Raw genomic sequence first — 14442 nt, forward strand, 5'->3', positions numbered from 1 at the left:
ATGTGTTTTTCAGTGCTAAGGAAACACCAGGTGTCACACAGGCATAGTAAATCATGAATTTTGCTTGCTTACTTTCTTGTTCAGTAATCCATTTAATCTTTCCTAATTAGTCCTGAAGTGACATCTCCTTTTTAATCTTCTTAATATTAATTCTGAAAGAATGGTACAAAGGAAAATATTTTCTGCAGCTTTTACACTTCTAGTATCTAGAATGGTGGAATGCTTAGATAACTAGGAAAAGACTTAGTCTTGCTCTGTCAATGTTTAGGTACCAGAGTTAACATCCTAGTGCAGTGACTGTGGTTACTCAACAAGTCTCAGCCATCTGGATTGTTCCTTTCTGTACAAGATGCAGCAGAAGTTGTCAGCAGTGGGCTTCAGAAAGTTTAGCTGCATGGAGGATTGGGACTGTCCTAGGGGCTAGAGGCCAGGGTATGCAACTCTTTGCACAGCTGCATTCAGATGCTTGGTGTTGACAGACTTTGAAAAGAGTAGAGCAAGGGGAGCTATTGCTTCACTGGATAGATAAATACACCATGAGAAGCTACACGTCTGTAGCTACGAGCAGAATTCAGTGTAAAGAGCATAAGACCAAATTTTCAAAATCCCCAAAACTTGCACCATGGTTACTAGCTGTAATGTGTTTTCTGCAAAGCACCCAAAATCTTAAGCAGCACATGGCTCATTAACTTTCAATGAGACTAATGTGTCTAAATTACCCAGAGAGGTTTGAAAATACCTCCCTATTACTGAACACTTTTGAAATTCATACTGACTTTTTTAAGAGCTCTGATGGGAGCCATGTACTTTTGAAAATCTGATCATTTAATAAGGGGAACTTTTGCTTGTTGAGCTCCTCTTGTCTGTGACTATCTGTCCAGGAAAATATTGTCCTCTTTATGAGGATACAAAGCACAATAAGCAACATGGGTTTGGTACGGTAGAAGAGCTTTTCAAATTTTTTTTCTATTTTTTCTTTTACCTTTTCAAAATGCAGAAATTCTGGCAAATGACCCTAACATTTGCACTTTCTCCAATCTTTAAAATTTCACTTTTTATATAAAAGTGTTTATACAAACCAGCAAAAGCCAGTAAGTTCCAACAAGGGTTAGCTCTCTGGCCAAAGCTGTATACTTTTTTTTATGGTGCTGTAGATGGAATTTCTGCATTATGTTTTCTTTTTTTTTTTGAAGAAATTCCTGGGGACATCATCATATCAAGTATGAACTGTTTTTTCTTTCCTGAGTTTAGCACAATCATGGAAGAATGGGAATGTCAATCAGTATTTCTATTTATTTTGATTTTGTGCCAGTTGAATCCTTCTTTGCAGATGGAGTTGTAGGCTTACAACTTGCATTGTGCTTAGGGATCTGAACATCTCTTACAGTGTAACAATTTGAGAAGATGTTTGTAGCTCACTTTCCAAAAATTGGAAACATATTCAATGGAAACACAGCGTAGGATTTTTTTAAAATAACAAATAGTACAAGGTTCTTCCTTGGATGGGAGAAGTTGTGTAATTCCATACAGGAAAAAAGAGGAGATGAAGGATTGTTTAATATTATGATGAAAGAGAGGAAGAAGTTTGCCCTGCACAGCCATGATGATCACTCTGTAAAACCCATATTAAGTTAACCTGATTAGGCAGTAGAATAACAGTGTAGCTCTTGTGTAAATGAGAATGAAAGATTCCTGAATGAGAACTCAGCAGACGTAATTTTTAAGAAAAGAAATTAATTAGAATATTTCCTTACTGTACTTTGTGCGCTTAGTGACAGTAATTTACTGTAGCAGTTGAAGATCAGAAGAAAAACATTTTGTGTGTGAAGGTTTCTCTCCTTCCCCCTTTTGTGCCACCAAATTTTATTTCTGTTTGCATTTTCTAGGAAAAACATTCTTTGTGATGTAACAGTATATGAAAAAGCTGGCTTTCTTTTGGTTTTTATTTAAAAAAAACCCAACCTTGGAGTATACCAAACCCTCAATTACCATGTCTGCCAAAATGAGGAGGTCCATCTCAGTGGAGAGAAGTGCTATTTTTCTCTGAATTTATGAGCAAGAACAATACATGGGAGAGGTAATTTGTTTATTGAAGCAGGGAAATGAGGCAAACATATGATTCTCCTAATTTTATCCCATTTTCCAGGGATGCTAAGCATTCCTGCCTCTCCAGACTCCATATTTTCCTGGACTGGTGAACCATCTCGACAAATTTGGACTAGGTAATGTGCTCAGAAGAAATCAGTACTTATCACAGTGAGAAGGAGGAAAGGTACCCTGATCTTGACTCCTCTTCACCAAACATTTTCAGCCTTCCCATATTCAGTATCAATAAGTTCAGAGCATGTAATTAGTAGTAGGAATTTTTAGAAAGAGAAAAAGCTTCCACTTGCAATTGCAGGCTGAATCGAAGGCAAAGGTCCCGGATTCATGTAATGAAGAGGCCAAGCTGGTGTCCAGGCCCTGGGAAATGTGATGTGGTTGTAGCTACAGTGTGGGCCTGCTCGTGTCTCCAGCCCATCAGAGCTGGGGCTGAGGAGAGATGTCCTGTTATTCTGATTGAGCTCAATTTAGAGGAGAATTTATTTGAGATATCTTAAAACTAAATAAAAATGAGTGCTAGGGTAGGCTTAATGACACTGTCAAAGAGAAAAGAACTCGTGTAGGTATGCTTTGGTATCATGAAAGCTGCCAGGGCCTGCACCAGGGTTCAACAGGAGTCATCACCAGAATGATTCTAATGAAGACCATCATAGTCTTCCCATCAGTGGAAGGTTATTCCTCTGATGTATTTTTTTAACATTCATTTTTAAGTGCAGAAACAAAATTTTTTGTGAGTGGATAAAAAATTTACTTAGTTTCCAGATTGTCTTTTGTTTTTAGCAAAAATCCCACTCCATGTATATATTGTCATGTTCTGTTTTGCCAGTAATTATTTTATGACACTACCAACCCTTTTTCATAATGAAACTAATTATACAATCTTGATCAAAACACTGTCTTAGTTCTTTTACTGACCAGTGTATAGCCAAAATTGAATTATGAAGTTCTGCTTCATGTGAGTACATAAAAGCTTTCTTGCACTGTTTTCAAAAATGCTTTAAAATTAGCATTAAGAAGTGCCTTGCATAACTTTTTGATAAGCAAGTAATCAGATACTAGACACCTTTTTGACTTTTGAACCTAAAGAAACCCCTTCAATAAGCAACAGGGAGCAGTCCTAAAATCTAAAGCATTTTAAGAGCATAATGTCCATTGAAAACAAAGTGGAATGTTTTAATGGGTATTTCAAAGCTTATTCCCTCTGGATAAATAAGTTACAAAATACTGCATATAAAATTTGAGACTCTTTGAAGTCTGTAGAAACTGTCCAGTTTGATTTCAGTAGGACTAGAAATTTTCTTCCACTGTATCTAGAGCAGGAACAGTTGAAAAATTTTAGATAAGTAAAGAACATCTAAAGATGAAAAACAGAGAAGTGAGAAGTGGAAATCACATGGTATGGGATCATCCAAAATAGAAGATATCGGTTAGCAAACACTGCACTTCTCCAAAATCCTGCAAAACATAGTTTCACTGAAAAATCTATTCAAACCCACAACTCTAATTAGGGGGTTTAGCTGCCAAATAACATGTTGTGGCTAAAGCCAAGTGAGTATTATAGAGCCATTCATGAGCAAAGGCATAAGTTTTGTACTTTGCTTTTGATTTTCTCATGGGAAAGTAATATAAATGAGAGTGATACCTCCCTGTTGGCTTTAACTGTTAGAAATGCAAAGCATGCTGAAATTGTACATAATTCTCTTCCAAAGGAAAGGAAATAGCATTTCAATGGTTTTCCTCAGTGTCTCGTTGAGTTATGGTGGTACACAATTATTCTTGTTAAATTACTCTACCAGATGGAAGGTTACATTGTGTATTTAGCTAATTAAGTTGTAGGGGACTGGAATTATATCCCAGAGCATAAAGAATCTATCTAAAAGTAAATTTATTTTAATTCTGTACGGTTGTGAAGTTGTACAACTAAGACTTCAAACGTGGGGATTTTCTTCTCACTTTGCTTAACATGAGGAGATGCTTTCACAAAGTTGGCCTTGCCTATGGAGGTTCAAGAAGACAAAGGTGTCTTGAATGTCCAAACAACTTTGGAGCCAATTTTATCTTCATTTTTCTTCAGTGGGGCTGAATTGCCTTCCTGCTTTTGATATGAACTTGGCCAATGGTTTTCATCTGCTAGGAGAGCAAGATATACTGTGTTTTGGTTGCTTTTTTTTTCTTGGCACCCTATTGCCTTTGGACAACTCCAGATTCAGCAGTCTAGACCTAACCAGCTCACATTTACTGATGACACTGATGCCCTGTTAAACTGGGGGAGAAGATGATGGTGTTTCATCATGAATTTCTGAAGGCTGGTGAAATATTGGACTGTACTTTTTGCCTGATGTCAGTGAGTTATCACTGCTGGATAGTTTCCTAGATTAAAATCTGTGGGATTTAAGCACCCTGTGAACTAGTTCCTTCTTTTATAGGGCTTGGGGAACAACATAATCATGAACATGATTATTCTATAAAAAATAGATTATGTATCTAGGGGTCAAATGGAGACCATGGCAAAAGCCTTGACTTTGTGGGCTAGGGGATTATCTGTGACAGTTCTTCACTGAACAGAATATTTTTTCTTGGGATTCAGTGGATTTGGGAGGAGGATTTAGACTGAAGAGTGGGATTTGCTGTATTTGCAGAAAGTAGGATATTGTATTCCCATCACTTCTTCCCAGCTAGAACTGACTTGGTATAGATGGTCAGAAGAAAGGGTAAGAATTACCAGTGGAGACATAACCAGAAGAACTGCCTGTCATGCACATCTTAATTTATTTATTGAATTACTGTGATTCAAGTGAGGGATACCCTCTATTCAAGCACCAGTTTCATCTTCTTTTCTCCTCTACATCTCCTGAGAACTCAGATTAGTTTGCTCCAGAAAGTGCTACAAAGGTGTAATAAAATTACAGAATTTGACGATGTGGAGAGAAGATGAAAATTAATTATAAACTATCCTTATTCCTTAATTCTATGGTTCAAGCCAGTATAGTAGTATTTGCTTTTTAATCCCCTACTTATTATTTGAAAAGGATATTATTTTACCTCTAAGAAGATTAAGATGAACCTGACATAGTAGTGAAATGTCATGGTTTCAGCAGACTTGACATGTAACGAGGATTCATAAGGCCCAGTAAAACCATAGCCTTCTTGAAACTGCTGCAGAACCCTGTGGTGCAAATGCAAGGAGATGCTCTTTCTTTGCTAAAACCCCAGATTTATTAAAAATTCTATTGAGAGACCTGTTCTTTTGCCTTATAGGTTACACAAAGAACATATATCAACAGGAAATAATACATCATACTGTTCAGATATTCAAGATCTCCAATTTTGGCTAAATCCAAGCAGTACAATAAGTAATTTCTACATCTAACTCAATAAATTGTGCCTAGAAAGATAATGTTTGTTTGCATAGATAATGAAACAAATATTTTATGTTTCATACAGACTGCAGTGAATAACAAAGAAAAGTTAGATATTTAAAGTAGCTTCAGTGACTATTTAATTTTTGAACCTGCTTTAGAAAATTAATGAAAATTTTCTAATCTTGTTAAATTAGTTTCCTTAGCCTGAAGAGAGCAGAAGGGCTAGAAGATCCCCTCTAATCTAATTAGCTCTTTTACCATGTGTTTCACTAAACCTGTTTTTTTATTTAGGGCATGGATATTTACCTTAGTCTGAAAAAATAAAGCATTCTACCTTTTACAGAAGTAAAATAAAGCAAAGGACTAAAGGGTTTCACATATGACCAGCACTCCCAATAAAGTGAATGGTAGTACAGGAAACGGTTTCAGTAGATCCTGAAAACACATTAGGTGATGCAAGCCAGAAAAACAAAGCATCTCCATCCTGTACTGCTGTATCTGGTTCTCCTGCCTTGTTGGGACCACCCAGCAGTCAAGTCCATGTAGTTCTTGGAAGAGCTTTAGAGGGCATGTGTAAATAGCTTTCACTCTCATTAATCTAATTTAAAACTCTTTCAGAAGTGGCATTTTCAATAACCAGAATTGAGAAGTCATTGAACCCACAGAATTATACTACCTGCAAATTGCTACCATCTTCTAGTCTGTCATCCAGTGGGGAGAAGGTCCATGTGTTACATTGTCCAATATTGTCTTCCAGTGGGATGTGGCCTTCTACTGCACATGTCAGTCAGTCATGTATGAAGACAAAGAGGCACCACTCATCTTGCCTATGCTTTATATAATCATGTGGAGGTGGCTGAAGCACTCTGTGGCTGCCTACAGGAAGGCAGAGCAGCAATCAGAAACTTCATTCAGAGCAGAGAATAGTTACATGATTGTGAGAACCACGTGCCGTAAAGGCTGTGGATCACCAGGTCTCTCAGGACTCATTCACAACTCTTCACAAAGCAGCTGAGGAAGATGGAAACAGCTTTTGTCCCTGACTTATGTCTCTCTGCCGCTCTGGCTTTCTGCCAGGCTTTGGTTGCAACCATAGTTTTGCTGAAGAAGCCCAGATTATCTTCGTGTTTATCCTTTCTGATGGTGCTTAGGGCTGTCTTGTGCATTTGATTCTGCCTCCCTCAGCTGTAGGGGAAACTGGGAATTTCTTCTTAGCCCACAACTTTCAGACCAGCTTCTTAGGAGCCCAAGATATGACTGTTCTGGTTGGTTTTGTTGCAGTATTAATGTGGGATTTGACCTTTTCCTTGGTCTCCAGGTCCTGGCATAGCATAGGCAGGTAGGCTGCTTTATTATTTATTTTTATTGCCAGGGTGACTGGGAGCCCACAGCACCCAGGAACCTGTTGAGCTATGCAATGGACCTGACAAAATGAGGATCTCTTCACAGTGTGTTTTTATCCAATTCTGCCCCTCCTGCTTCAGGATAAATTACAACAGAAATTTCCAAGTTATCTCATTATCCACATGCAGTATCTTCTTGAAAATATTCAATTACCAGAGTGCTAGAAAGAAACATGAGAAAGGATAAACCAGCGGTGACAGCAATACCCCCATTGTGCTAACCAGTGTCATCTTAATGTTTGTTTTGCAGTTCTGATGGCCTGTACCCACACATCATCATTTTGTGGTGTAACTTTGAGCTATCTTAGGCATGGAGTGTTATGGCTGTGTGTTGTACAGCACAAAATCCTTGTCTGTACGTGAGTCTCTAGACAATAGTATTAAAAAAAGCAACCTGTGTGGTGTGAATAAACAGATTTCTTGACTCTGTATTCAGTTACTCATACTTGTTAGATATGAGCCAGAAAAAAACTCCTGCATGGAGTACAGTGTAGAATATATTCAAATTGGTACATATAACTCTTCACAGCTTAAAAAAACTATAGCTAAAGAAATAGAGAATACCTGTGAAGATTTGCTTGAAGATCTTGAAGTCTTTTGTTTTTAATTTTTTCTGGTGACCTAATTATGTTAGGGAAGTTCAGGTTGCTGTTTTAAAAAGGATCTTAGTGATAACAGTTGATGCCTGGGCAATGGTGGACAATTTATCTTTCTTGAGTAGGATGTCAGTTTCGCTGCTGTTGCTCATGCTGGTGTTGGAATCTTTTTAGTCAAATTTAGCATCATTTACCTCAACTGCCCCACAGCTTTTCTAAGCCAGCTTGCTTGTGAGGAAAAGGAAATGCTTTCACTTTAGAGCCTTTAGGAATCTGGACAAAAGCTCACTTTCTGTTCTTCAGGCTTGTATATAGGGCTTTAGCCTCAAGATGAGGACCTGCTTGCTATGCACCCTCTCCCATCCCCCATTTCCTGCCTGGCTTCATTAAATGCTGATTTGAAGTTAGCACACACTCTTCTGATACAAAAGTACTACTGTGTTCCAGGAACCATCAGAAAGTAGTGCATTATTGTCTTTTACATTCTCTTCATATATGTCTTCTCCCCATGCATAAAAAGGATTTTCATTCCTTCTTAAATATCTCTGTATGTTTAATAAAAAGAAACAGTGAAGAAAAGCCCTGTCAAGAAAACCTCAGCTCATTTGGGAGCAATCTGGCCCCAGGCTATATTATTTAATGCTAGAATCTGCAAATTGCTAATATTAAGCAGAGTGGAGTATAGGATGTAATGACTTCACTGAATCATTTTCCTATCTCTTTGCTTGTATTTGAGCATCATGTTTCTTAGGAGAGACTAGTTTGTTTCATCTATCAGTGATAGCTCATGTGATGAAATTAATGTGTACCTACATAGAAGCCTGTATATTTCCCATTTTTAACAATGCAGTTACTTTATTCTTTCTTCCTCTATGAAGCCACTGTAAAATATAAGAAAATTAATTCAGACACTTTCTCCTTCACCAACAGCCAAAGTTCTTTGTTCTCTAGACACAATTACAAGTCACGGCAAAATGTTATGCAACCAATCCTTTGATTGCCTGTGATATCTTCTGCTGTTGTTTAAACTAATCCTTTCTGTGTCTTTCATATCTGTTTCCCACTTATAATAATTTAAAGATCAACGTCAGTCCATAATTACCAGCACTACAAAGAGAATAAGCCAGGTAATAGCAATAAAACTGAACAAGCCATATTACTGCAACATCTCATTATTCCAAATTATGCTACATTTACATAAAAAAGTCATTTTCAGAGTAGTCTTTCCTGAAATCCTCTGAAGTAGATCACTCAAGTGGGTACCACCTGATTCCATTGAGAACAATGACATGGGCTTTGATGGCCTTCAGAGAAAAGAGCTGTGTCTTTTTGTTTTCTTTGCAACAAGACACTTTCAAATAATGTATGTTCACTTTCTCCAAGTGTAAATTGATTATTACTTGTTCCAAAATGCTAAATATAATAGAAGTGCAAAGATTTGTGGAGCAAAGAGGTTTGCTAAACAGAGACCAACTAAACCAATATCAGCTATTTACTGTTTCTTAGTAAGATTTTAGATTCACAGCCCAACCAACCAGACTGCTGCCATGAAAATTTGTCATGCTGTGTTCCTCATTCTCATGGCCAAATTCCTGGCCATGTGCTCTTGTTTTTCTCGTCTGTGGCATTTGGGCTCCTTGGTCAGATGATTCAGTCCACTACAGCTGGAGTCATCAAACACAGCAAAACCCACATCATTCCACACCTCCAGCACTTAGAGAGGCCTCTTTTCCTCAGGAAGGTGAGATACAGAATGTCTGCTTTTTGGGGTAGAATTAATCTAGTTTTGAGTTCTGGACCCCAGTGGGATGGCTAGGGTATATCAAGTTAGCCACATGCATTCATTTTCTTGCTGTGTCAGTGTCTTGGTTCATGGTTGAATCACCATATAGATTCCCTGATGGTCTTTTCAATAATTTTGTGGTACTACTGTAGCAAAAAAGTTACTTCTTACTGCTTGAGAAAGCTACTCTGCAGCAAGCTAGGGAGTAAATCTTAAGCCTCAAAAGTTTTTTGGCATTGACTCCCCATGTGACAATTTTCCCCATGGAGATGAACATAGTCAGCTGTGGCAATGGATTAATTAAGCTGAGCAAAGGAGCAAATAATGTACAGTAAAAATACTTACAGGGTGGCTAATGCAAAACAGTACTTTTGAATATTACCCCTCTCTAGAACCACTTCTTAAAGTACTGAGCCAAATACTCATTTGAAACATAAGGCAAATTAATTATAATTCTGGGCCATTTGCTATCAAGACTTTCCAAGTGTCTTGCAAATACTAGGGGAACAATCTAATTTAAAAAAAAAAGGTTTGAAAATTTTATTTTCACTTTTTTCACATTGCTAATGATCATATTTCAGAGTTTAAAGGACTAAAACAGTTTCTAAATGATCTTACATATGTGCTTTGAGGCAGTCAGTGTGTATATACATGTATATGTTTATAATTACAATCCACAGCACCATATTTGAAGCTTAAAATATTTAATTTTGCCTTTTTATGTGTCAGAAGAGAGTTGAAAATAATAGATGTCTTATTACTGCCCTCATGTAGGAGTGCACTGAAGCACACAGGATTACTGTGGTGATCCATACCTCTTGCAATGAGCAATAATTCTGCCCCAGCCTTGTGGAGCCGGGTGGGTCAGTGTTCTCTGCAGTCACACCCCAAGCCAATGCCTCAGCTACTGCTGGGAATCAAGAAACCAGTGTTCAGTTCTACATTTTTTTCATTCAACCAGATATCCTCAAATTGCTTAGATTTGTATGTTTTGTCCACTGAAACCAGAATTCATTTTCCTAGCCATTGGGTCCTAGTAAGTACTATGTTAGGAGCTGGCAGTGTCTCAGGGAGAAAAATCAGGAAAGCCAGAATTTGAAGCAAACACTCTTCAAATGTTAGCTTTGATTTGTATTGTGGGGTTTATTTTATAATTTTAAAACCACTATCCTCCATGCCATTTAATATTAAAATTGATTATTTCCATTTTAAAAATATTACTGTTTTTCATGCATCTTCATAAATTCATAAATTTACTTTAAGATTTGTTGTCTGTGCTTATATGATGGATTCAGATGCAGAATGTGATGAGAATTTGGTAAAAATAGAAAGGGAATTGCTGTGACTGAGCATGAAACATTTACATAGGAGTGGAGAATTTCTCCAGTGACTGTTGCAGAGGATTTGTATCACATTCATCTGTCACAGATGCACAGACAGAATGTGTACATACATACTGTCCTCATTCTTAAAAGTACAGAATAGTAGAACTGGAAATAAATGTAAGTGCAAAAGGAGTGAATGCCTTTTCTTTTAAATGTCATCACAGCTGGTGAGATCTGTGGTGATAGCATATACTGTAGTCATAGCCCATTATCATATTTTATATTTTCAATTTCATTTCAAATGGTATCTGAGATAGTGAACAAGTCATCTGTACTTCATTGTTAGAACCTTTCATCTTAAGAGTGGTAGTAGGTGATAAAAATAAATTTCTAGTTAATAGGTCTATTATTAAAGATTTCCAGTGCTGTTCTAGTCTGTGTATCTTGGTCTGAAATGTATTTAAGGCACAGGGTGTTCAGAGGGCAGCCCTTGCCACATGCAATGCAGTACGTGACAAAGGTCAGCGTGTGACAGCAGGTACTGCTGGTCACAGCAGCTCTGCAGTGAGGTGCAGCCCCCTTGCCTTCCAGTGACCATTTCTAGCCTCCCCACCCCTGAGAGAACAGGTGGGACAGAAGGAAAAAAGATGTGCAATGTGACATGAGGGAAAGGACTAGTATTAGAAGTGTAGGGCTGAGTTTCTGCCCCAAAGTGACAAATGGTGTAATTCTGAATTGAGTGAAGATAAAATGTATTTTGGTTTTTTCTGCTAACTCTTGCTGCTTCTTTGAGGCTGGGTTTAAGTCTGTGCATAGGAGAGAAAGCTGACCCTAGTTTTTGGCTTTCTCTATTTTGAGATATTGCTTAGCCAACCCTCAGTTCCAGAAAGGGAAATATAAACAAATTCTCTTCCACAATCGCCCCTCACTAGCTCTTAGCAGTTTGATAGCAGTCTGTTTATTTGATGAACAAATCAATGACTACATGATACACTTTATTGTGCTAAAAATCCTACAAAATAAAAAGCACAGCAGAGCTGGCCTTCATATGAAAAGACTGTATCCATTAAGGAAACAAAGGTGGAACTTGCCCAAGGTGCATTAAATATAATCCTAGGTTTTCTGGGAATCAACCCTACTTCTCCATTTTCAGAGCATATATTTTTCTCTGTCAATGTTCTTAGGACACTGTCATAAATCTAGTTGTTTGGTGTGTTACTCAGAAAACACTTTAGTTCTGGGCCTAAAATTGCTGACCAAGAAATGTTCTGCCAGCAGGGCTTGTTGTAATTTATATTTCTCAGAGAAATCAAAAGGCGCCAGTGGAGGCTAATCTCTGTTTCTGCAATTAAGCTTAATCCAGTTATAACGTTCCAAGTTTCAATATGTGTTTTCCAAGTTTTCACCTACAAGAGAGATAAAAATAATGTAAATTAAATTTGCATTCATTTATTATTAATACATATGGTAGTAGCAATAATTTATGGGTAACTTCAAAGTTGCAATGGAATGAGAAAAATGCTGGGATCCCAAGCACTTCAGCTCTCTTTCCTAGCTTGCAATCTAAAATGAAGTTGTATGAGGAGCAACAGGATGACTGAGAAGGTTGGGCAGTAAAATCTCTGCCTCCAAGCCCTCCTTGGACCAGGTTAGGTCCTAGAGAGTCAGTGGTGTCTGACACAAGCCAGGAATTGCGTTTGTAGTCACATCTTTTCTTCTCTTCATTTCCAGCTTCAGAGCCCAATTTGAAGGTACGTTCAAGATTAAAACAAAAGGTGACAGAAAGGAGAAGCAGTCCTTTGCTCAGGAGGAAGGATGGAAACGTCAGTTCATTCAAGAAGCGTCTTTTCGAGGTGACAGGTGAGTAAGGATGGGGAAATTCTGCATCAGATGCCACAGCTCACAGAATAGTGATGGTACTTCAGGATTGAAACTGTTTGCTAAATGAAATGAGCATTTACAGTGTTTGACCTCGTCCGGACCATTCTTGCTTTGACTTTGCATTGATATTTAGTAGATTTGTGGCTTTTTCAGGTGATCAGGACATATCTTTATGCAATCAACTGTTACTAGTCTATAAGACACATATCTGAATTCACTGGATATATCAGAATTATGTCACACCAAGATGGAATTAAAATACAACTTGAATAAACACATTGGTTTCCCTGTTTGTGCAATTCTTGTGACAACTTTACACGGTATGTCATGTGGGAAACTGGAACAGAGATGTAAATGTAAGCATGAAAGTTACTAAATAAAGTATTTTTCTGATAAATTATTTCCAGATTATAATTTTCTACAGCTAATTTATTAACTCCATTTGCTGAAGCCTCTATGATATTCTTGATATCCACTTCCTTAATTTTAACTGATTTTTTTACAGTTTGCACACTTACAAATAAAGTATAAAGTAAAATATTTATCACTGTAGGTCTTTTCCTGATGCCATTGAAAGAGCAGAAACACTAAAGCTCTGCTAGCTCTGACAATGTCTTGAAGCCTTTCAGAGTGCTGTTATAATTATTAATATCAACTATATGACATTTTATAACTCTGGTTAAACATTGTTCCCTGAATTCTTTTTCCCCTTGCTTTTTATTCTCTCAGCTAAAAATAGCCCATTATTTAAATGCCTATTTATACAAAAAGTGCTATTTTAATTTTTAAAAAATGAGAAAAGAAAATATTAAGTTTGTGTGTCTCTGCTTCTCTGATACAGATTGAAAATATAGTGCAAGAACTTCTACATGGCCAGTTAGTATAGCTGGGTATGGAGTCACTTCAATAAATCAAAGAGTAAGACATCCAAGTAACAGCTAGGAAGCCTCCTGTGATGTCAGTCAAAATGAAAACATATTTTTGCATATGAACTAAGGCATAGAGAGTAAATAAGCAAAGAAGTAGCTATAGAATATTTGCTGCCACATTTAGATAATGATTTCTTCAACCTCTTGAATGCTTTAATTTGAAAGCTGTCCCTCGAAAGAGGGTTACTTCCACTAGTGGGTTTCTCTTCAATTTTTAACCTTAGCTGTTTCCATTACATATATATAATTTATATCAGTGTAGAATTAGAGTAACTCAATACAACAACATACAATGAGGTCATCCTCTCCCCCTTTGTCTTAGACAGAACTTGGGACATTTTAAGTCAAGATAGCATGCAGCTTTTCAAATCCTATTTTAATGTCTTTACATACTGTAAATATTTGTTCATATTTGTACCAAAGATGTAATGAAGGTGTGTATTTTGCCATTAGTACTTGTGTATGTAATAATTGGTCCACAATGGGCTCATCCCCTTCCTAGACAGAAAGGATGGCAGTAGGCCTCATCTCTCACAGAGCCAGGACTCTTCACAATTGAAAAAGAAAGAGTTTCTCTTCTTTACTCATTACAAGCTCTGTGTCAGTGTCTCTGGCCGATACTGAGTATCATAACCATCTTTGTGGGAAAAACAAATACTAAATTCTTCTTATGTGACACAGACAGATTAGAAGGGGAAAGATCACAAATATCTTTCCTTCTTAGTTGTAAAAAGAAAACCAAAGAAATGGAAGATGAATCAAGAGTCTTTAATGTAAGTAAAAAGTATAACCAATAGATATTTTTCAACAGCAAAAAAAGCCCTATGCTATAAAGATTATATAATTAATCAAGATTATGTGTGCTTTTCCAGAGTGAAATTCATGTATGTTTGATCTGTTTTTCAGAATCCTCAGTCAGTAGCAGCTCCCCTGGATCAGGTCCCAGTTCCCCAAGCAATGGTCCGACCAGCAGTGCAACAGAAAATGAAACCTCAGTTTTGCCATCTAACATTCAAGCTGAGGTAAGACTCATTATTGAGTAGATAATCGCTCAGGTTTC

General features: G+C 37.2%; 1 protein-coding gene across 5 annotated transcripts in view; it reads left to right on the plus strand.

Annotated features, from left to right (window-relative positions):
- HDAC9 (histone deacetylase 9) overlaps positions 1-14442 on the plus strand; it is a 457531-nt gene that overhangs the window by 238662 nt on the left and 204427 nt on the right. For all 5 annotated transcript variants that reach the window (XM_066554161.1, XM_066554142.1, XM_066554170.1 and 2 more), the window contains 2 exons: positions 12304-12432; positions 14289-14404. In XM_066554161.1, coding sequence (XP_066410258.1) covers positions 12304-12432; positions 14289-14404 — 245 coding nt within the window. The remainder of the gene's footprint in view (positions 1-12303; positions 12433-14288; positions 14405-14442) is intronic.

The sequence above is a fragment of the Molothrus aeneus genome, chromosome 1 (assembly GCF_037042795.1).
Source record: "Molothrus aeneus isolate 106 chromosome 1, BPBGC_Maene_1.0, whole genome shotgun sequence".
Taxonomy (NCBI): Eukaryota; Metazoa; Chordata; class Aves; order Passeriformes; family Icteridae; genus Molothrus; species Molothrus aeneus.